Below are 21,649 nucleotides of genomic sequence, written 5' to 3' on the forward strand. Positions count from 1 at the left end.
TTCTGATTGTTGCCTGAGGGACGACATCCTGAACTTCACGGACACTTGGAAGTTCAGACAAATAAAATCCAGTCCCATGAAAGTAATGTGCGACCCGCTCTGCCCTCTAATTCGATTTTAAAATCATCCAGGATTCTATGATAGGTATCACCAAAAATACCTTGATGTCAGCATGGTATTGTTTAAAATGACAAATGATCAATGATCTGATATAATCAAAAATGGTAAAAAAATTTTTTTTCACAGTGTATTAGAGTAAAAGTTTTCAACATTTACTGGGGTTAAAAATGACCAGTAAAGGGATGAACTCTCCTCTACCACCTGAACTCTGAGTCAAGTATTCTAGCTGTCTGCAAATTAATATTTTAATTAGATATTTCCCCATGAAATCACCTTTCTTTCTTATCCTAATCTTGGCACATACCAGCCGATGAAAGATGTAAAACCTATTAAAATCCCCTGAGGAGTGGACCAAATCCTTTTACCATCATAGCTCCTTCAACCAGCTACAACCATTATCTTTGCCATTCAACTAGAACCTAATTAAAACCTCTGTGGAACCAGCCTTGGGGGGGCGCCTGGGACAGTAATTACTTTGCTCCCAAATCAGCCTTAGTCCTTCCTTTGAGCAACTTTTCAGAGCCTATGAATTGCTTTTGAACTCTTGACATTAACCTGACAACCTAACACTACAAAGTCTTCACATCTAATATCAAAAAATACCAACAATCAAGTCAATGAACTATATGCATTAAGAATACAACCTGGTATTTATTAACACATCGTGTTACACTTTTTCATGGACAATGGTGGTTTTTAAGGGAAAGGATATCAAGATACTTGGGTCTTAGAAAATACAGCATTTTGTCATATTGACACAGCCTCTTTGAGACTACATCACTGTATATGTGAATATTCACAAGTTACTTATTAATCTGTTTTTTAGGTAGAGAAAATCAATAAAGTCTTAAAAGGAGGCAGGCATTCAACCTCTCCATTTCTCCATCTTGTCACATCCCACCGAGGCCATATCCATACTTGTTCACATATTAGCAGTCTTTTCACTGGGAGGGTGACTTAATGTGCTGATTAGCCTGGTGACAGAACCCACCGTCCCATCGCCCTCAGTGTTCCAGGATGGCGTCCTCATTACGAGTGTTCCATAAACGACAGGAACAGAGGGCAAACCTGCGCTGCGCGTCAGCTTCTGCGTGCCCCTAATTAACACTTACGCGCTTTCTCTCACACAAACACAAATAAAATCTTTTTTTAAAAAAGTCATTTCATACCAAAAGAAGACGTATCTTGGACACAACTATTCAGATTCAAAGAAATCTAAATATAAAATAAATCATGTTTACATGTGAAGTCAATACTATTACTGATAGACAAGCATGCCTTTGAAGTTCCTTTTCTGGGTTTTGCTGTCTGCATGCTTTTTTTTTTAACGTTATTTTTAAAAGATTTTATTTATTTATTTATTTGAGAGAGAGAGAGTATAGAAGTGAGGTGAGGGGCAGAGGGAGAAACAGGCTCTCTGCTGAGCAGGGAACCATCCGAGGTCTCGACCCTGGGACCCTGGGATCATGACCTGAACCGAAGATAGACACTTAACTGAGCCACCCAGGTGTCCGGGTGCCTGCATGTTTAATTAACTATAGAAGCAGTGCAATCTGAAGCTACAGAATACCAGTTTTTTTGTTATTTCATTTTTTCCTCTTTCTACGTAGTAAATGACTTTGAAAGACTTATTTTTTAGAGCAGTTTTAGGCTCACAGTTAAATTGAGAAGATACACAGATTTCCCAAATGCCTCCTGCTACCACATCCATGCACAGCTTCCCCCACTATCAGTGACCCCCACCAGGTGGTCCATTTGTCACAACGGATGAACTTACACTAAAACACCATTATCGCGCAGGGCCAACAGTTCACATCAGGGTATACTCTTGGCATCGCATACCCGTAGGTTTGTGGGCACATGCGTCCACCATAATCGTGCCGTGCAGAGTATTTTCACGGCCCTAAAAACCACCTGTGCTCCACCGGTTCATCTCTCCTTCCTCCAAACCCCTGGAAACTACTGATCTTTTTACTGTGTCCGTAATTTTGTCTTTTCCAAAATGTCATATACTTGGAATCATGCAGTATGTAGCCTTTTCACTTAGGAAGTGGCTTTTTTTTTTTTTTTTTTTAGCATGATTAACTACATTTGTTTAACCCCCACTGTGCACCTTCAGAAACATAAGGGGACAGCAAGGACTTGAAGGGATTATGTGTTTGTAAGTTGATGAGTACAAAAGCAAGTTGGAAACTCTAAGATACTACACTAGTGCAGGGATTATAATTATAATTAATTTTAATAACAATATCAGAAACACAGTTAACAAGACCTGTACCATCTCTCACATTCAAGATCATAATTCCATTCATAATTCAAGCTCAGGGTTCTATCACATGGTACACAGCTGGCAAAACCACAGTCAAGTCTCTTTATCTCGGAGCTTCTTATAATAACACACATTCTCAAGAGATTTAAGTAGAAGTCCACACATCTTCTTGTGCGGATCAGGAGAGCTGTCAGGGTAAATGATCTGACCTTATACCTTTGAGTTGAACACCTCAAAGCACATCTTTACTGTAAGATCGTGAATTTCCTTTCAGCATGGAAAAGGGCTGTTGCAAGTGCACAAGGAAAGTGCCTCTACCCCACGGCTGGGCGCCTCTCTAGAAACACCCTGCTCTGAAACTGTGGACGACCTCTTCCCCCATATCACCCTGCCTATCCTGCTCCATCATGCTTGCCGATAAAGCTACAGGGCCCATTAAAACAGTCAGACTTTATTGTTAAATGTATTTTTATCACTTCAGCGCCCAGTAAGTTATAAGTAACACTGCCCTTCTGCCCATTCAGTTTATATAGAAGGCAGGAACTTAAAGACTATGGAAGGGCAATCTTCAAGCTGCCTTCTGAGAGGGCATTCTGGAGTTAACTCATCAACCCACGTGTCTGGGTAGAAAAGATTCAAAATTCCTAAGAGGTATCATTTCCTCTAGGCTTCTGTAAGTATTTTCTCTGCCATTAGATTTGTGGAATCAACAGATACTATCAATTTTTGGTTGTCTGCTGGATAATTATAAACATTAGTCTGAAGATAATCAGAATATTCCTTTGAGTTTTATTAACTACTATCTAGTCTTTGGAATCTTGGAAAATTATTACATACAGATGTAGCTTAAAATGTCCCTAAGCAAACCAGCCTTCTTAATGAGGAATTCTGGTGCAAAAATGCTGCTAGAGAAAAGATATTTTGCTGAATAACATAATCAAATTCCGACCCCAAGCTAATAATCTATGCTTAACCTTTGGTGCATGTATATGTAATTCCTTATTATATTTAGTTACTAAGAAACAGACTGTTAAATTCACTAAAACATTTTTAAAACTTATCCAGATTTAAACTTAATAAAATGTTACTAACAGGAATTCCCAACCAGAATTGGTTTTAACCTAACTATAACAGTAAAATGCTCTTAAAAGCACTGTTGGCTGGGATAACTGGGTTATAAGCTAGAGAATCAAGATTAATCACAACACCATTCCCTCAAATAACCACTGGCCATTTTGCAATGTGTGATTATTTGTCCATATTTTCAAATATGGTCCCCCTCTGGGCTACAACACAGTCGTCCATATGCATTTCTTCTTCTAAATGGACAATGTTTAATACGTAAAACCTATTTATTACTACATGACTAGCCTGCCCCAACCCAAGAAGGTTTTACGGCTGTAACACAGAGTCACCGTCGAGAATGCTACTTTCTTTTCCCTTCTTCACCCTGAAATGCCATTACCATTCAAGTCCGTGGTCTCTGAATGAGAAGAAGAAATAGTGAAACCATTTGTTGAATAACCAACTCTCTCTTAGAGCTGGAATCCTTTCTCTATCCATTTCAGTTTTAAAGGATTCAAAATCCTGAGTTGGCAACCCATGTCAGCCACGGCAGCCATGGACATAACCTAGCACCACGCATTCAGCTCCTCAGAAACAGGGAGCTGTTGGCTCATTACACGGATGCCAGCATCTTTCATTTGTTTGCTTAGAGTCTACAGAATTCTTGCAAAAAGGAAGCCATTCATGTGACAGCAAAACAGAGAAAGGCACTTCCCCTTTTGCTGGCGCTATATAGCTGCTGCTGTAGGATGAGAGAGGGGCGGCGACCATCATCAGGCATCACACTACAATGGAGTGACAGCCCACTGAAGGTAGATACTCTCTTCCCCTTTACAGAGAAAACTCAAGCTCAGGGTTCTGTCACATGGTACACAGCTGGCAAAACCATAGTCAAGTCTCTTTATCTTGGAGCTTCTTATAAGAACACACATTCTCAAGAGATTTAAGTAGAAGTCCACACATCTTCTTGCGCGGATCAGGAGAGCTGACAGGCTTTGTGGTGCCCACCCCCACACCTGCCACTCTGAGGCCCCACCCAGTGGTCACGCCCAGAGCATGCCCACACCACAAGGAAGAACAAATATGGGGAAGGTGGCAAACAGCGAGAAGCCAATCTGGGTGGATGTTCTTGCCTGGAGGCGTGCTGAGATGCAAAGTGACTTGCTAGGCTCCGGAGAGGGCGGGCTGCCAGCAGACCCAATATGTCTAATTTCAAAGCCCTTCGATCAGCCGCAGGGTTCCCCCTCCTCCCAAGCACTGGAACCTCTCACTCCCAGCACTGGCACCTATACCCATATGAAGGGTAAAACCCAGATGGTTTAAACATCCATACGACACTGTGTAAGCACCCCAGGCACACATGCCAGGCAACGGCAAGATGGCAGCCTTTCTGGAAGTTTGGAGACAATGGCCATACTTGGCTATGTTTTCAGACAGAGGAAGGGATTCGTGAATAAGCAAGGGCAGTGCTAAAATCGAAAGGTAGGTCTTCCGCAGGCAGCCCCGCAGGAATAAGGAATAGGCAAAACAAGTCTGAAAGAGCAGGAGTTACTCCAAGCCACATACCCAGCACTCCCCAACACGCGGATGGACAGGGCAGCCCTTGCCTTCACAATTACGCATTCACGCCGCTGCACAAGACATGCCCCAGACTGCCCTGAGCCGGAGTCTGGCAGCACACTGTCACACCTGTCGTCAGGTCAGTATTAGCCTGACACTCAGTCAAAACGCCTTCGCTACTCGCCTCACTTCCTCTCATCACGGAGGCACTGCGGCGGCTCACATCCGCACAAGCAGGATGAGTCCGGGCTAAAGAGATGAGACCACAGTCACATCACTTCCAGGGCAGTACACTGTTACGACGGCTCTATTTTATTATCAGTTGTTGTGAATATCTTACAACTGGGCCTAATTTAGCAGTTAAACGTTATCATAAGTATGTATGTGCAGGACAAAACAGCAAATACATAGTGTTTGGTACTATCTGTGGTTTCAAGCTTCCACTGGGAGTCAGGGGCTATGCCCCCCCCATGCACCACCCCCACCGCAACGATACGACTGTCTCTTCCTCCCAAGGCTCGCCACCATTCTGCCCTCTGTCACTACAGGTTAATTCTGCTAAGTTTTAGATTTCATATTCTTTTTTGGTCCATTTTATTACTTCTCGGATTTACCCACGTTGTTGCATGAAAATGTACCCTTTTCCCTTACTGTGTAGCATTTCACTGTATGAGTATGACACAATTTATGTATCCGCTCTACCGTTATAGAGGGATATTTGTGCTCTTTTGTTAGAGTCAACACTTCTTAATTGGACCCACCCATGTACCATTTCTCCTGTACTGTTATCATCTTTGGAATCTATGCACATGGACTGACTTAAAGATGTCCTTGAATGATTTCTAAGACTCATCTGCCCTCAGATGAAATCTACTCTGCAGAAAATATGCTGAGGAGTGGCCTTTGCCTCCACATGTAATTCTGTAACCTCCATAATCGGAGGTTAACAAGAAGTTAGGGTGGAGATGAAACAAAGGCCGGTCAAGCACCCATGCACTCCTCTCTCTGGCCTTTCCAATCTTCGCCTCTTCCCTAATAAAACCAGAGAGAGCTGGTTCCACACTAGACAATTTTCCAGGTTAGAGCTTACACGTCTGGGAGCACCACGGTATTCCTTCTGTTCTCGAGTCTTTCTAGAACAGTATTATGCTTCGATGTGTATGATTTACGTTCATCCTTATGAAAATCAGTAAGATGTTCTTTCCATGCCTTAGCTCGGCTCCTCTCTCTGTGGGCACTGGCCTGAGCTTGCTTCTTGAGCAGCTACGGGACCACTGAGATGCGTAGCACAAGGGCTATGAAAACCCAAGGGCTGCTTTTCTGACATGGGCCAGGGTAAAGCTCATGGCCACTGGGAACAGGGTTAGAATGAGGATTCACATCCCAGCTTTGAGTTCATCACTGTGTTTCAGTTAATTTCCCAAACTGGCATGAACTTTTTCCCCAAAGGTCACCCATGCTCTGGGGGACTAATGGTGCAAGGGCTGAAGAAGAGGTCTACACATCCCTGTAAAATGCCAGAGTGCAGGACAGACATTTGGGACGAATCCTTTCCTTCAGGTCTAACTTTGACCTCCTTAGGCCATAGTACTCCTAAAGTCACTCGAGAAGACAGCCAAGATTCCACTGGAACCACTGCTCCGCATCTGAATCCCACAGAGCAGCCAGAACTCCAGTGTAGGTCCTTCTGCTGAGGGGATTCAACAAAGATGCTAAGCCACAAAGTTTAAGCTGGCATTTAGACCACTTTAATTTGAAACCAGATTTCTACAGCTGAGGGAAACTTTCAAGAATTCACTACCACTGATAAAATTAAACTGGCTTGTAGGAGTCAAGACCAAATCATAGCAGCGACCACAGTGATTTCTGGTTAAAAAATGAGGGTGAGATGACTCATACTTTGATTGAAACAAACAAACCCTAACAATAGGAAAACCTCCGCTACTGCTCTTTTCTTCCTGTGCCCCCCACTCCCTTCCCACTTCCTGTGTGCCCCCCACCCTCCTTCCCACTTCCTGTGTGCCCCCACCCTCCTTCCCACTTCCTGTGTGCCCCCACCCTCCTTCCCATTTCCTGTGTGCCCCCCACCCTCCTTCCCACTTCCTGTGTGCCCCCCACCCCCTTCCCACTTGCTGTGTGCCCCCCACACTCCTTCCCACTTCCTATGTGCCCCCCACCCCTTCCCACTTCCTGTGTGCCCCCCACCCTCCTTCCCACTTCCTGTGTGCCCCCCCACACTCCTTCCCACTTGCTGTGTGCCCCCCACCCCCTTCCCACTTGCTGTGTGCCCCCCACCCCTTCCCACTTCCTGTGTGCCCCCCACCCCCTTCCCACTTCCTGTGTGCCCCCACCTCCTTCCCACTTCCTGTGTGCCCCCCACCCTCCTTCCCACTTCCTGTGTGCCCCCCACACTCCTTCCCACTTCCTGTGTGCCCCCCAGTCCCTTCCCACTTCCTGTGTGCCCCCCACCCCCTTCCCACTTCCTGTGTGCCCCCCACACTCCTTCCCACTTCCTGTGAGCCCCCCACCCCCTTCCCACTTGCTGTGTGCCTCCGACCCTCATTCCCACTTCCTGTGTGCCCCCCACCCCCTTCCCACTTCCTGTGTGCCCCCCACACTCCTTCCCACTTCCTGTGAGCCCCCCACCCCCTTCCCACTTGCTGTGTGCCCCCGACCCTCATTCCCACTTCCTGTGTGCCCCCCACCCCCTTCCCACTTCCTGTGTGCCCCCACCTCCTTCCCACTTCCTGTGTGCCCCCCACCCTCCTTCCCACTTCCTGTGTGCCCCCCACACTCCTTCCCACTTCCTGTGTGCCCCCCACCCTCCTTCCCACTTCCTGTGTGCCCCCCAGTCCCTTCCCACTTCCTGTGTGCCCCCCACCCCCTTCCCACTTCCTGTGTGCCCCCCACACTCCTTCCCACTTCCTGTGAGCCCCCCACCCCCTTCCCACTTGCTGTGTGCCTCCGACCCTCATTCCCACTTCCTGTGTGCCCCCCACCCCCTTCCCACTTCCTGTGTGCCCCCCACACTCCTTCCCACTTCCTGTGAGCCCCCCACCCCCTTCCCACTTGCTGTGTGCCCCCGACCCTCATTCCCACTTCCTGTGTGCCCCCCACCCCCTTCCCACTTGCTGTGTTCCCCCCACACTCCTTCCCACTTCCTGTGTGCCCCCCACCCTCATTCCCACTTCCTGCTTGTCTCCTCCCCTCACTCCCATTTCCTGTGCCCCCCTCACCCCTCATTCCCACTGGTTCCTCTGCATGGCCTTACTCCTCATCCTCACTCGCTCATGAGCAGCGTGTCCACCAAACGAGTCAGTGACGACGTGCATCTTAAGGGACTTGTGTGAATGGAGCCACTGCCGCTCTGAGAAAGAGGTGGCGGTGTGCTCCATCAACTCTGAGCCCTCAAATGCACTCCTCGAGTAAACATCTGACCCCTAAAGATAAAGCAAAGCAAGTCAGCCATTCCATGGTGACTCAAAGTAATGCTGGGCCCCTCACCCCACTGAAAGAGAAATATCTCCCGAAAGGATTTTTTTCCCTTTGTGAGTAAAAATTCAAGCATGTAGAAGAAAAAGTCAATTCTGAATGACATGCTTTTTATAACTCATGGCCGTGGAGTGAAAGGGGACAGGAATTTTCCACTAGCTTCCGTTGGAATAGACATGCATGCGAAGCAGTAGGGTTAGGGAGAAGGGGCAGACCTCCAGAACTGAAACTAATTATGGGAAAATGATTCAAGTCGCTTGTACTTTTACCGCAAGCATTTGGAGAATCACACTGAAAAGTTACTTCCCAAATTGCTCTGGTGTTCACAAAAATTTGGCTTTTCTATACGTATTAAAACTCGCTCGACTTTGAACAAGTGAGGATGGCAGGCATACAAAAGATAAATGACATGCAGAAGTGGACCACCTTACTTCTGTAAAACTGGCGCACACTGTCCTTCCGCGACCCGAGCAAACCCACATCAGCCGGAGGCGAGCGAGCCGTGCCCCAGAACGTGGCCTGCTCGGAGCCCGTTCCCCGGTAGCATGCTTCGCTTACAGACGCTGTCGGCTGCAAGGAGACACGGTGCCAAGCAACGGGCTGGCGAGAAACGGAGATTCTTCTTCATGGTTTCGGGAAGTTAGGAATAGGCAAGTATATGTCTTAAGGCACATCTTACATAATTACCAGTTCTTTTTGATTTACTGATTTTCCAATCAACATTCCCAGTCGCAGAGATCGCAGGTGAAGACAGCCTATGGACCGAGGGCAGGGATTGAGTACACACACCATTCAATGCAGGAGCTGGTAGAGCGTTCTAAGACTTCACTGACACCAGTGACTGCGCAGGGGTGTATCTGCCAGCTACGCAGCGCTCCGCTTCTCAGACTTGGGAATCAAAGTGGACACTGACACCCGCATTCTAAGCCCCATGCCGACTGTCACGCACTACTTGCCTTTTGCGGCAGTAACCACCAAAAACGTGGCTTTGCACAGCGGCACATTCTAACAGCACTAAAACGGTGAGCTACTTTTCTCTGATACTAATTCCTCCAGTGGCAGGCAGGTGTTAAGTATGGTGCGGTTTCCCTTGAACATTAAACTATCTCCCACGGCCCCCAAGGGTTTGCTGCAGGGACCTAGGATGCCCTGGAAACCGTTTAGAAATGGTGCTAATTCCTTCCATTTAATTTTTATGATAACAGTGGGCATTTATATGCCTATTTTACCAATGAGAAACCTGAGGTTAAAAAAACTTGACCTGGTAGCTAGTGTGTAGCTGAGGTAGGATTCACACACGGGTGTGTCTGAGTCTCAGAATCTATGCTGGAACAACTCCACAATCACAGTCGCTTTAAGAATCACAACTTCTTCCCCCACTTCATCCAACACAAACAAAGCCCCTTTATTCAGGGTTTTTTTTTTTTTTTTTTTTAATCAGGTTGCTCAAGCAAGAACTACTTGAATTGGATTTACTCAAAATATGATCAAATTCAATGGACTAATTCATGGATTTCACTTTTTACAGAGTAATTTTGTTTTCATTCCAATGGGCAATGGGTAGCGCAACTATTCAGAGAATAAATCATTTTCTTCCTACACTTGAAGCCACTGAACTCCAACAAAATGCAACCCATGACTCAGACATTTATTTATTTATTATTTATTTTTAGACTAATGGGAACTGCAAGAATTCTTTCTTGGTCTTCCAAGAGCAAATGCCTTTTATGCTTGATCCGGAAAGAATTGAGTTTCGGAATGTGAAATCACTAATTTACCTAACTAAACACTTTTAACCCTCTTTGGGCAGCTGGAACAGTTTAATCTATAGCTCTCTGCAGTTGCTGTGAAATCACTTTTTCCAAGTTCATTGCTTTAGGCGGTATTTAGGAACAAGCAGATGAGAACTCCAGACAGAGGTAAATAAAATCACTCATAGCAACTAGGGTCATGGTGTCACAGCAAAATTTGTCAAATATTTCATTTTTAATATCCTTTCATTTAAAAAAAAGCCTCTTTATTGAGGTCTAAAACACAGGAAGTGTATAAAGTATACAATTCTTAAATCGACAGCTTTGTGAACTTTTAAAACACGAATTTAGTTGTGCAACCAGCTCTGAGATTAAGATATAAAATATTTCCAGTAGGGAAGCCTGGGTGGCTAGGTGGGCTAAAGCCTCTGCCTTCGGCTCAGGTCATAATCCCAGGGTCTTGGGATCAAGCCCCACATCCGGCTCTCTGCTCGGCAGGAAGCCTTCTTCCTCCTCTCTCTCTCTGCCTGCCTCTCTGCCTACTTGTGATCTCTCTCTGTCAAATAAATAAATAAAATCTTAAAAAAAAAAAATTTCCAGCACCCTAGAAATTTCTGTCCTGCTCATTCCCAGTTAATAACTTCGCCTGTATCACCACCGGCCCCTCACCCCAGCATCTCGCACACAGAAATCATTATTCTGATTTCGGTCACCATCAGTAAGTAGGTTTGGTCTATTCTTGAATGTGATATAAATGAGATCGTGTAGTAGGTATTCTTTGGTGTGTGGCTTCTTTTGCTCCGTGATGCCTGTGACAGCATTTAATTTTAGCAGCAACCTATTTAGTTATTTTTTTTAAAGTTAAATTGTAGTACATTAGCACTCAAATCTGTCCCCAAGGAGCAACATTTACAAATCAAAATAATCATTCTATTGTGAGAAAGCAACTGGTAGAAAGTATTCATTAAAGAATGTTCTTTAGTCCTTTTCAATCTGGTACCATGTAACTGGCCACAAAACATAGCTCAAGTCCTCCTAGTTTGGACAGACCAACAGACTTTATATACAGTGAGTCAGTATGTAGGAACAGTTATTTTACTGCAAAGTGTAACTCTCTATGCCACATCTGTGTCTTCATCTAAATGGATTACTTCTTACACTGAAATTTCATGCAAGAATTACTTTAGGATAAGTTAGAAATCCCATAGAAAGAGTATAGTGTGGTTTTAAACTCCATATGAAGCAGTGGCACCTTCACTTTATGGCCAATTTTGCATATCTATTCTTACTCAAATACTGGAGAGCAAGTGATTCCCCCAATATATGAATGGCATGCTCCTGAAACAAAAGATTGAAATAAAATCCCTCTAAAAACATCATCCCCAGAACTGGTATTTTGTGAAGAGAAGTTTGATACAACATATATTTTGTAGGAGGATACTCTCTTATTTCAGGTCAGGAGGCCCTGGAAGACATAATTAGAAGCTCACTGATTTGTCCAAAGTCATAATCACTATTTGCAGTTCCCAGCTGAGGCTCTGTTCTCGTGGAGTCAAACTGCAGCCATCCCCAGAGCACTGTGTGTGTGGCTTTGGAACAGTTTCCCTGGACGGCGAGCCACAGAAAGAAGTGGAATGTGCTTAGAGCTCTTGTATGGCCTTCCAAAGTGAACAGCAGTCCCACTTGGCTGTCGAATTTCAGAGGTGAACAGTAAATACTTTGAAACATATTTAATATGCTTCTTATCAAATTTCAGATCAAGAAATGAAGATAAACTAAAGTTAGTTTAAAAAAAAAAAGCCATACTATTCTGTCTTGCCACATAATTTGGGCACTTGGAAATTGTTTTGCTTTTGCTGCACTGTTTCTGATTAGAAAAAAGTTCTACTGTTGATCAGGTTTTATTTTATTTATTTTTTATTTTTTATTTTTAGATTTTATTTATTTGAGAGAGAGCACCAGAGTGGGGAGGGTCAGAGAGAGAAGCAGACTCCCCACTGGGCAGGGAACTGGATGTGGGACTCCATCCTGGGACTCCAGGATCATGACCTGAACCAAAGGCAGTTGCTTAACCCACTGAGCCACCCAGGTGCCCTTGATCAGGTTTTAAATAAGTTGTTGACATGCTAAAAAATATATTGCAGGTTTAAAAATTAATGTACAGCTTTAAAGATTAACATAGCCTGATTAAACGATTTTTATTCTTTGATGTGAGTTAAAAAAAAAAAAAAGATTTATCACTTTGTTTCTGCAAAGCTCAGGTAAGTACAATTTCTTAAAATATGAGCACACAGGTCACTGAATCATGTGAATAAATAGGAAAATAAGAAAAATGTCTAACTTTAAACACTTGTGAAAATGAAGACTGAACCAGAGGTCAAATTAGAGGCAATCTAATATAAGACTTGGGAAGAGGTGCACCCTCCCAAATGGTTCAGGAAAGCATGAACTTTAGCTGTTTTAAACTCGTAAAATGAAAAAAGCTGCAGCTACAGCGTTTGGAAAGTGAGAACACGCTTTCCTAAATATTTCCCAGGACTCTTCCTGCAGCAACTAGTGTTCCGCACAGCCCTCCCCCGCCGCACACAGGGCACCGTCACACTGTGCTCCCAGAAATGTCGAATCAGCGAAGAGAGGATAGAAAAGTATACTATATCCCTTCATCCTCGTCCACAGCAGAGCGGACAGAATGATGTTCTGGCAAGAGAATCTGAACAAGTCAGAACAGGGCTATCGGCCATACTGGGAAAACCACCACAGAACTGCGTTAGCGGACACTGGGTCAGTGGTAGTTCATACACAGAAGGTGGGATACTTTATTGCTAAATGCTCGTGCAAATTAGTCCCATGTACTTTGAGAGTTTTCCATGTTGGCCCCCTCCCCCCCAATTCTCTCCACCTTTGGGTTTGCCAGCCACAGGAGGTACAGCAGCAGAGAGCCAGAGCCGGAGGTCTGCTCTGATGTGCAGCGAACAGCGGGAGGCTGGAGGCCCAGTCCTGAGACTCCCTAAGCTGGCCCATCCGCATTCCCAAATCCCCGGCCCTCCCTTTCTGTGTAAGAAACAACACAGGCTTCCTGCCTTCCTCACGAAGAACTAACTTCCCTTGAAAGTATCCTCAAGGCAAAAATCACTGAAATTCCTTTAGCCTTTTCCCTCCTTTCCGGGCCATCTAGTATCGTAATTGTGACAGCACACATTTATTTCATGTCAAAAAAAAAAAAAAAAAGCCTGCTCCAAAGGTGATCACACTCTCTTGTCCCTAGAAATCTCTGCAGGACTTCAGCAAAGCCACATGGATACAGAAAGAGACAACAGAAAGGGGGCAGATAAAAGAGGGAAACAAGCTTTGGGATGGGACTACTTCACAGAATTGACAAAGTAACCCTGTTAATACCTGGTGGCATCATTTTCAGGTGAGCACAGCTACATCAGCGCAGTGCTGAGTGCTGTGAGTGCTGACTCGGCTGTGGGCCACCAAGGGATTAATCCTTACTCAGCAGTGAGCTCACACTGGTGATCCAGGTCCTGGTAGATTCCAGAAATGAGGGAACTCAACAATATGACTGATTTCTAAGCCTTTTTCCCCTTCAGCTTTTGACAGTTTATCATGCCACAGAGAAGTGACAATGGATGGATGGGTCTAGATATATTTCCATCTCCACACGTGAGCCCATATGTGCTTTATACATATGCCTCTGTCCATGAATATACGTGTGTCAAAGGTACTATCTGCCATAGAAAAGTACTTACTCACTTTGTTTTTTCTCTCAGTGCACCCTCGTTTTAGAGATGCAAGGAGACAGTGGTTTCATTAAAAGAATCTCCAGTTCTGTTGTAGCCTAAATGCATCAGTCTCATCCCAGAAGTCAATTTCAAATGCTCCCATTTCTAGTAATTGATGTTTCAGTTCATTTTATAAGAAGAGAAGAGCTATACATTCCTTTTCTGTCTCTGTCACTAACATCTCCTACACTGAGAACAAAACATTCCAAGAACTAGAGCGAGGCGGAAGTCCGCAGAACGTCTCCTGCGCAGACCGTGTCTGGGAGGTGGAAAGTGAAATTCTCCCCCGTCTCTTGAGCGGCTCCAACCTTGCCAGGGGCCGGGGTTCTGCGGGTGGCGCGCTGCGCCTGTGCCTCTGGTCTCCAGCATCAGAAGCAGGCAATGTGGGGATGGCTGCATTCCTGGCAGCTCTCCCTGGCAGCACACTGCGAGCAGGTACAAGGTTCCCACCGTATGGAACTGACGACGCCAGGGCTCTTGCCCAGGGATCCCCTGTGACTCAGGTCTGGTGGCACTCTGCTGTGGCCTCCTCCTCTGTCACTGCGGACTCCGGTCCAGGCATGGTGGGTGGGAGGCACATGCGTGCTGCAGCCTCAGTCTTCTCCTCTGTAAGCCAGGCCAGTAGCACCCTCCTGCTGTCTCAGCGAACACCTCCTCCAGCCGCTCCCAAGCCCTCAGTGGTCAGCATCACAGATGGGTGCTCCCTGCCCGCCCTCCAAGCTGGCTAAGGAGGCCAGTGCCCTCTCTCCAGAGCTCCTGCAGGCAGCCCTCAAGCGTGGGAGAGCTGAAGCCCTCCAGGCTACCTTGCCCAGAGGGATGGGAGCCTGCCCTTTCTGCCACAGGTGGAGGGTTCAGTGCTGAAACATTTCCTACAGCTCCTCAGAAGGGTTTGTGGGATTCTTCACTGGTCGCCACCCCAGTGGTAGCCAACCAAGTCCACATGTTTGAACTAGCCTCAGCCTCCCTGCTTCCCTGGCCTGTCTTCCATTGCTCCCTGGGACCACTTCCTAAATAAACTTCCTGCATGCATGATTTTGTCTCCGGCCCTGCTATGGGGAAACCCAAGCTGAGGCAGGAGGAGAATCAAGTGAAATTACTATATTAACTAATTAATTAAAAAAGAGAGATATTTAAAATATACAGAAATATTACACAATATATTTATATATTGATATATAAGGAAGTTAATATGTATAAAATCATTTTGCAATGCAAATTGCTATGACCACTGTTGCGTTATATAAACATATACATCACCTTGTAGTACCTGCTGCATTTATGTGCTCCCTGCCTCTGGAGGATCTGTAAGGTTTTGTGAGCCAGAGCCCTAGTAAATATTTGGATAAATACACATGTACCTTAAGAGCCCTTTAAAAACCCACACAGATGTAAAACATGACACCTTTTCCCGTATGAAAAGTCCAAACTCATTTATGTTACTATATATCAGACTCATATTTAAGTTGGCATATATTTAAAAATGGCTGCTATTGATGAAAAAAAAAACAAAAACAAAAACAAAAAAAAACAGCCATTTTATCAGTAGGATATGACCGGAACGCTTGAGGGGAGAAAATACACTTTTCTCCTTAGATTCTGGAGCCATGCTAAGGGAAACGCACAAGAGGCAAAGAGATGGACGTTTACAGGATGAAGATTCCCCCCCCCCCAATTAAATAACAAAGAAAGAAGATACGTAGTTACCTTCACAAATAAAAGCTAAGAAATATGGCTTCAGGGAGCACAGATATGCTGGTATTCAAATTTTTTAAACTGTATCAGTCACAGGAGAAGGGGGACAAGCTACAGCTTTAGACTGACACCAACTGGTGCCTGCAACTCTCTTGCCCATCACGGTTTCAAGTTTAGAATCATCAAAAGCGCACATTTGGTCTCTTTACGTCCAGTGAAAATAGGAAGTTATCTAGACACAGTATCCAGTAACAAAAGTTGCTCATAAATTATTAATAGAAGAATGCTGAAAAGATAGAACAGAACAAATTAGTTATAGGACTGGCTATAGAAAGAAAGGACCAAAATTATAGACAGTCAATGGAAGGCACGTGGCTTTGGTATGGACTTTTCTAGGCTAGATAAATCCAAGTATGGCTCCAATACAAAGAGGCAATGGAAGAACTCCTCAGCTGACAGGGCATTTGAACATTATCTCCAAAGTATGGGCGATGTGTTTGCTCCTCGACTCCCGCAAGTGTTTCCGAGGACAAAGACATGCTTAAGTCATGCATCTCCCAGCCTTTCCCTCTTCACCTCTCCTTAAATGCTGCTGAGTACATAACTGCTTAGGAAGTAAAATCTCTAGATTAAAAATAAGAATAATAAAGTCTGTAAGGACCAGGAGGAAAGCCACTTTTCTGTCTGAAAACCTCAAAAGATGTTTCAGTTTCTTCATGACAGGGAACCAAGAACATTAGGTCAAAAGACTTCCAAACAGAAAATCCCTGGTTTTAATAATCTTTCCTCCTAGTTCTCAAGCTAATATTAAGAGCACAAGCTTTGCGTGTTACTACGAGGGTGTGTGACTGAAGAAGGGCTAAAGAACGTCCGTATCCCGAGCAAACGAGAACATAAATTTGTAGTCGTAGGCGACTTAAAAATCAATCAAAGAAGTACAAAATGTATTGGGGGGTATCAAAATGCAACACAAGAGTGCAGTGGAGATCTTTGAGGAGAGTGTGCGATGGGGTAGGGTATAACCGGAGAAGGGGGAGAGGGACCCAGGTCACGGGAGATGGCAGACAAAGGCAGGAGGTCTGGTGCAGCCAAAGGGGTCTGGTGCAGCCAGGAGGCAAGATGCACAGAGGAAGCCAGGCTGCGAAGTTCGAGAGATCAGAAAGAGTATGTGCTGAAAGGCGAGGGTATCCGCACTTCATTGCACAGGCACAACCGCATGGGAGTAGTTTGTTCATTTCCCACGGAAGTTAGCATGTTCAGAGGACAAAAACTAATTAATTAAAAGGTATCGGGCACAGCGCTTTATTTAAACAGAAAGAATCTCTCAACCAAGACTATATACTTGGTACAGAACCAAGACCAAAATCTTGAGGTTGCAGATAAGTTTTTGTACACTATGTTTTCCTTTCCCCAGCCAATTTCAAGATTACTTTCCTTTCGGTCCAAAAAAAAAAAAAAAAAAGATGATAATCTTGGTGAGATGAAAGATAGCAAGGGAAGCATTTTAATGTGTAATCAATCTGCCATAGTTACCTTGCAAACAGACTTATTTTTTCCTGTCAAATTTAATCATCCCAAATGTTGAAGGAGTAATCAAAACCGTCAGGACCTATTTTACATGAATATAGAGACAGATATATCTTTATGTACCTGAGAATAGTTTACTCTGGTTGCTTGAACTTCAATGTGTTGGGAACTTGAAAGGCTATGTTTAGGGTGCACTTTTTTAGCAAATCAAACCACTACTGAGCAACAGCCCAGGCCACTACAATGACAGTGATGGTCCTTAAGTGTTCCTTAAATTTGGATAAGTCACTTGAACTCTAAGGAAAGAGAAACAGCTTAAGGACTTTCAGTGCTTAGCCCAACAACTCAAGAAGAAGGCAAAATGAATGTCCACCATATCCTTCCAAACTGCAGCGAGGACTTGGAGGGGGCACTTGGCCTCACAAATCCGAATCATGGCATAATCATCTTCTGACATGAAGGCAATATCAAACATTCCTGCAAAACATGAGTGTGTGAAGCCACCCGTGTGAAATGAGGAAGAAGCCCATCTCCTCCCTAGGGAGGTTCAAGTATCTTGGAACTGTTTGGAGAAGAGCAGCTCAGTGCAGATGGCAAAGACAGACACAGCTGCCCCAGGACAGAGGGAGCGCGATGCTGCCAACAGGAGCAGAAATCTTCTTTCGCTCACATTCCTCCTTGAACACAGACTTCCTTGTACTAGAATGGAATTGCACTGGACAGATTTCTATATTGCCGGGTTTCAGTCGCAGGTGATAAAAACAAGTGATACTAAAGAGCAATACATTCCGGGGCAATACACTAGAAAAACGGAAAAGGCAGGAGAAGTGTGGCCTATAGACACACCAGTCCTCGTGCAGGTGCCCAAGAGCCGGGGTGCCTGGAGTCCGCGGGAAGCGTGAACAGAGGAACAGGAACGTGGCAGCACACAGCCAGCGTTAGCTGGGGCTACTGCAGCCCCTCTTGTTGCAGTTCTTCTGGCGCCGAGTGCGTTCTTCTTTGTGGTCGAAGAGTACTCAACTGTCACAGCACCCATTTCTCTTAAAATCTTAACTTACTGTCACTGCTTCAAAGTGAGAGCACAAATCTTTCTGAGAATCAACACAAAGATGTCTACTTCCAGATTTTTCTGTTTCTGCTCCACTTTTCTCCCCAAGACCTCAATTAGATACTGGGCTAGTAGCTTATAGAGTTTTACTTTATTTAGTTGTATATGCTGTATATAGACACGAGCCACGTATGTGCCATGTACGTAAGACCTGTGCCTGCCCAGGCATGCCTGAATCTGTAACTTGCTTCAGCCTAAGACTGGCCACACCCACACACCCACCACATACGTGTACTTCCTCCTCCTGAAAAGCTGAAAAACAGTCACTTGAAAATATTTTCTATTCTATTGTTCCTAAGCTTAGAAAAAGTTAAGGCAATAAAGTTAAAATTTTTTACTTTTAAAAACTGGGTATTTTAAAGTTCTTGAGTCTAATTTTAAATGGAAAGTTGACTTTAAAATGTCAGATTATAAATAAGCTTCTCATGGGTCCCGATGGTTGTAACCGTATTTGACTCAGTAGTTCTCGAATGTGGCAGGGGAGGATTGAAGGACCCATTTTATTCATCTAGTTATATGATTTAGAGCAACAAAGGACAGAATCATTTCTATGTAGTTCTTAAGTACCAAAATCAGTAAGAGGATTAAGACTTATATTTATGCTAGTTTATAAATTATTACTTTATGGTATGGATTTAAACCAAACTCCAGCTTGAATATATCTTTAATAAGTCCAAACTTCCCAGAATAAGGCTTTCTAAATATTATCTTTGCTGGGTGTTGAGAGTAACTAAGGCAACTCTTCTGGATGACTTACACGACTTTAACTTGAACCTCAAAAATTCTATTACTCCCACGGTGATGAGAGGAGTGTGTGTGAAAGTAAGTGTGTGAAAGAGAGACAGAGGGAAAGAAAGGAAAAATAACAAAGTTCTGTCTGAGCTCCTATAACTTGTTTAAATCATAAAAGTTAAATTTTAAAAAGGCGGGGGAGGGGACGAATACTACATTAAGAAAAGACATAGCGAGTTTGCTCGGTTTGCTAGGTTTAACAAGGGTTTCACTCTTCCGATTTTATGAAGTCTATACCAGAGGTATTTCCTGGACTGCAAGTAATAGCACATGATTTCATTTTTTATAGTGGTCTACTCCACTTTTGTTGATATGGAAAAGGCAAGGCTTCGACTACAAGAGTTTACAAGAGATCAGAGCTGCAGGAGTTGTCAGGATGACGATATCTGATCTGCCCATTGGCCAGGGAAGAACCAGGGAGTGACCACTGACCCTCAAGATAACCAGCAAGGAGGGAGATGGGAAGCACGAGGGGACGGGGTAGAGTCTACGGCAAGTTAGAAATTGAGGCAGTAAATCCAGACTTCTAATACTAGCCCTGAGACATAGAATACCCAAGACACAGTTTACAAAAATTCTACCAACAAAGAAACCCTTGAACTCTAAGAGATAAACTCCACCCTTCCATTGTATTTTGTCACTTGCATAGGCAGAAGTACAGAATTATTTCATTAAGATTTTAGGAGAAACGATGTTTGGTGACCAACTCTGTGAATGGCTTCTGTGCAGAGAATTACAAGTTTTAAAGACAGGCATTATAAGCAGTTGTATACTCATCTTTCAGTTATTCAATTTAATTTTAAAAATTTTGAGTTATAACTCTGAGAAAAAAAATAAAAAGAAAGTTTTCTGTCCTTGTGAACTCATAGTTTGGGTTAAAGAATAGAATTGTGGCTCCTATCATTGGATCAGCATGAAAAACAAAGAAGAAAGGAAATTGCATTTTACATATCCAAAGTTGTGCATACACACAATGACCATAAATGCATAGCTTAGGTAATTCTTCCTATGTTTCTCTGACCACTCAGAAACTCTATTCTATACAGCGGACACTGGGCACTCCTAAAGTTAAGCAACATCCCTCGAGTCAAAGAAAAATTAGAGTAGGTGTCCACAGCCCAAAGCCTACATGCTCTTTCCCACACACCTGAATGTCCTACATTTATATTTAGGATATGATTTTACTGCCAAAGATATAGGGATCTATACCTATGGCAGTGAAATCAACTTCTGCACTGTCTTGTGCTGAAGCTAATATTAAAATGGGCCGGCACGCCCACATACCTGGCGAGTGGAGTGATGAAGGTCCTAACGTAGGATTATAGGTTTGCCTGGTATCTGAAATGAGGAAACTGTGAAAAATGCACACATGTTAGGAAAGACCTACTAGGTCTAATGTGTGCTGAACAAGGTAAGAGGGAAGTGGGGCGTGGTCCTGCAGAACGTGGACTTGAGGGGTGATGCTGTAATCCAACAGTGAGCCTTTCCTCATGCTCCACCTTACATAGTCTTCTCCAGTCTCTATTTCAAGAAACCACAAGTCTAGAATGTGGGCGAAATAGTGATGCTTCTTAAAACCAAATTGTCCTTTCCTGCCTAACGAGGCCAGAGCTGCAGCTGGACAGAATGCCTGCTGATGGTACATCCCCTTCTGCCCACTAAATGGGGGTCCCACCACCTCCTGTGCCAGCCACGGTGTGGGCTTCTGGATGTGGCTATGGCCCACACACGATGTAAACAAGCTGTTGGTTTTAAGTTAACATAAAACCACACTGCATTGTACCACTGGTGATAAAAAAAAAAAAAAAAAAAAAAAAAAAAAAAAAAAAACACACAAAAAAACAGCAAGATCAGAGCAAGGCACAGGTCTTCCAACACATCTTTTTTAAAGGAAATGAGCAAATATTTAGGAATGAGGTTTCTGACCATTTGACTGATGACTGTCTTTCTGACACATGTTCTTTTCTAGCTTGAGAATTACATCCAGGACAACATGAAGAGAGAAATGGTAGAGATGCAACAGAATGCAGTACAGAACCAGACCGCCGTGATGATAGAAATAGGAACAAACCTCCTCAATCAAACAGCAGCGCAAACCCGGAAGCTAACAGACGTTGAAGCACAAGTAAGTCACAGATCACAACACACGTAATGGTCCAGCTAGACTAGCGACTAGCGACTAGCAAGAAATCAGGCCGCATGGTTACCTGATTAAATGGTGGAAAAAGGAAGAAAATTGGTAAGAGGGTAGCAGGAAAAAAAATTGGTAAGAAAATAAGAATTTGTGGTACATAAAGATTTAAAATCTGTAAATACATTTTCATCTTTTTTTTCTCTTAAAGACTTATTTACGTATTTTAGAGAGTGGGCCGGCAGGGGGAGGGGCAGAAGGAAAGGGAGAGAGAATCCCAAGCAGACTCCCCACTGAGTGTGAAGCCAGACAGGGGGCTCGATCCCACAACCTTGAGATCATGACCTGAGCTGAAAT

At 44.1% G+C, this 21,649-nt stretch overlaps 2 protein-coding genes across 3 annotated transcripts in view; one reads left to right on the forward strand and one right to left on the reverse strand.

Moving 5' to 3' along the window:
• Window positions 1-21,649, reverse strand: part of MCPH1 (microcephalin 1) — a gene marked incomplete at its 5' end in the record, with an annotated part of 247,131 nt that overhangs the window by 83,711 nt on the left and 141,771 nt on the right. The window lies entirely within an intron of this gene.
• The window catches only part of ANGPT2 (angiopoietin 2), a 54,193-nt gene that overhangs the window by 7,712 nt on the left and 24,832 nt on the right, over window positions 1-21,649 (forward strand). For both annotated transcript variants that reach the window (XM_082715853.1, XM_082715852.1), the window contains exon 2: window positions 21,131-21,286. In XM_082715853.1, the coding sequence (XP_082571979.1) occupies window positions 21,131-21,286 (156 nt within the window). The remainder of the gene's footprint in view (window positions 1-21,130; window positions 21,287-21,649) is intronic.

The sequence above is a fragment of the Mustela nivalis genome (genome assembly GCF_964662115.1).
Source record: "Mustela nivalis genome assembly, chromosome: 20".
NCBI classification, from domain to species: Eukaryota; Metazoa; Chordata; class Mammalia; order Carnivora; family Mustelidae; genus Mustela; species Mustela nivalis.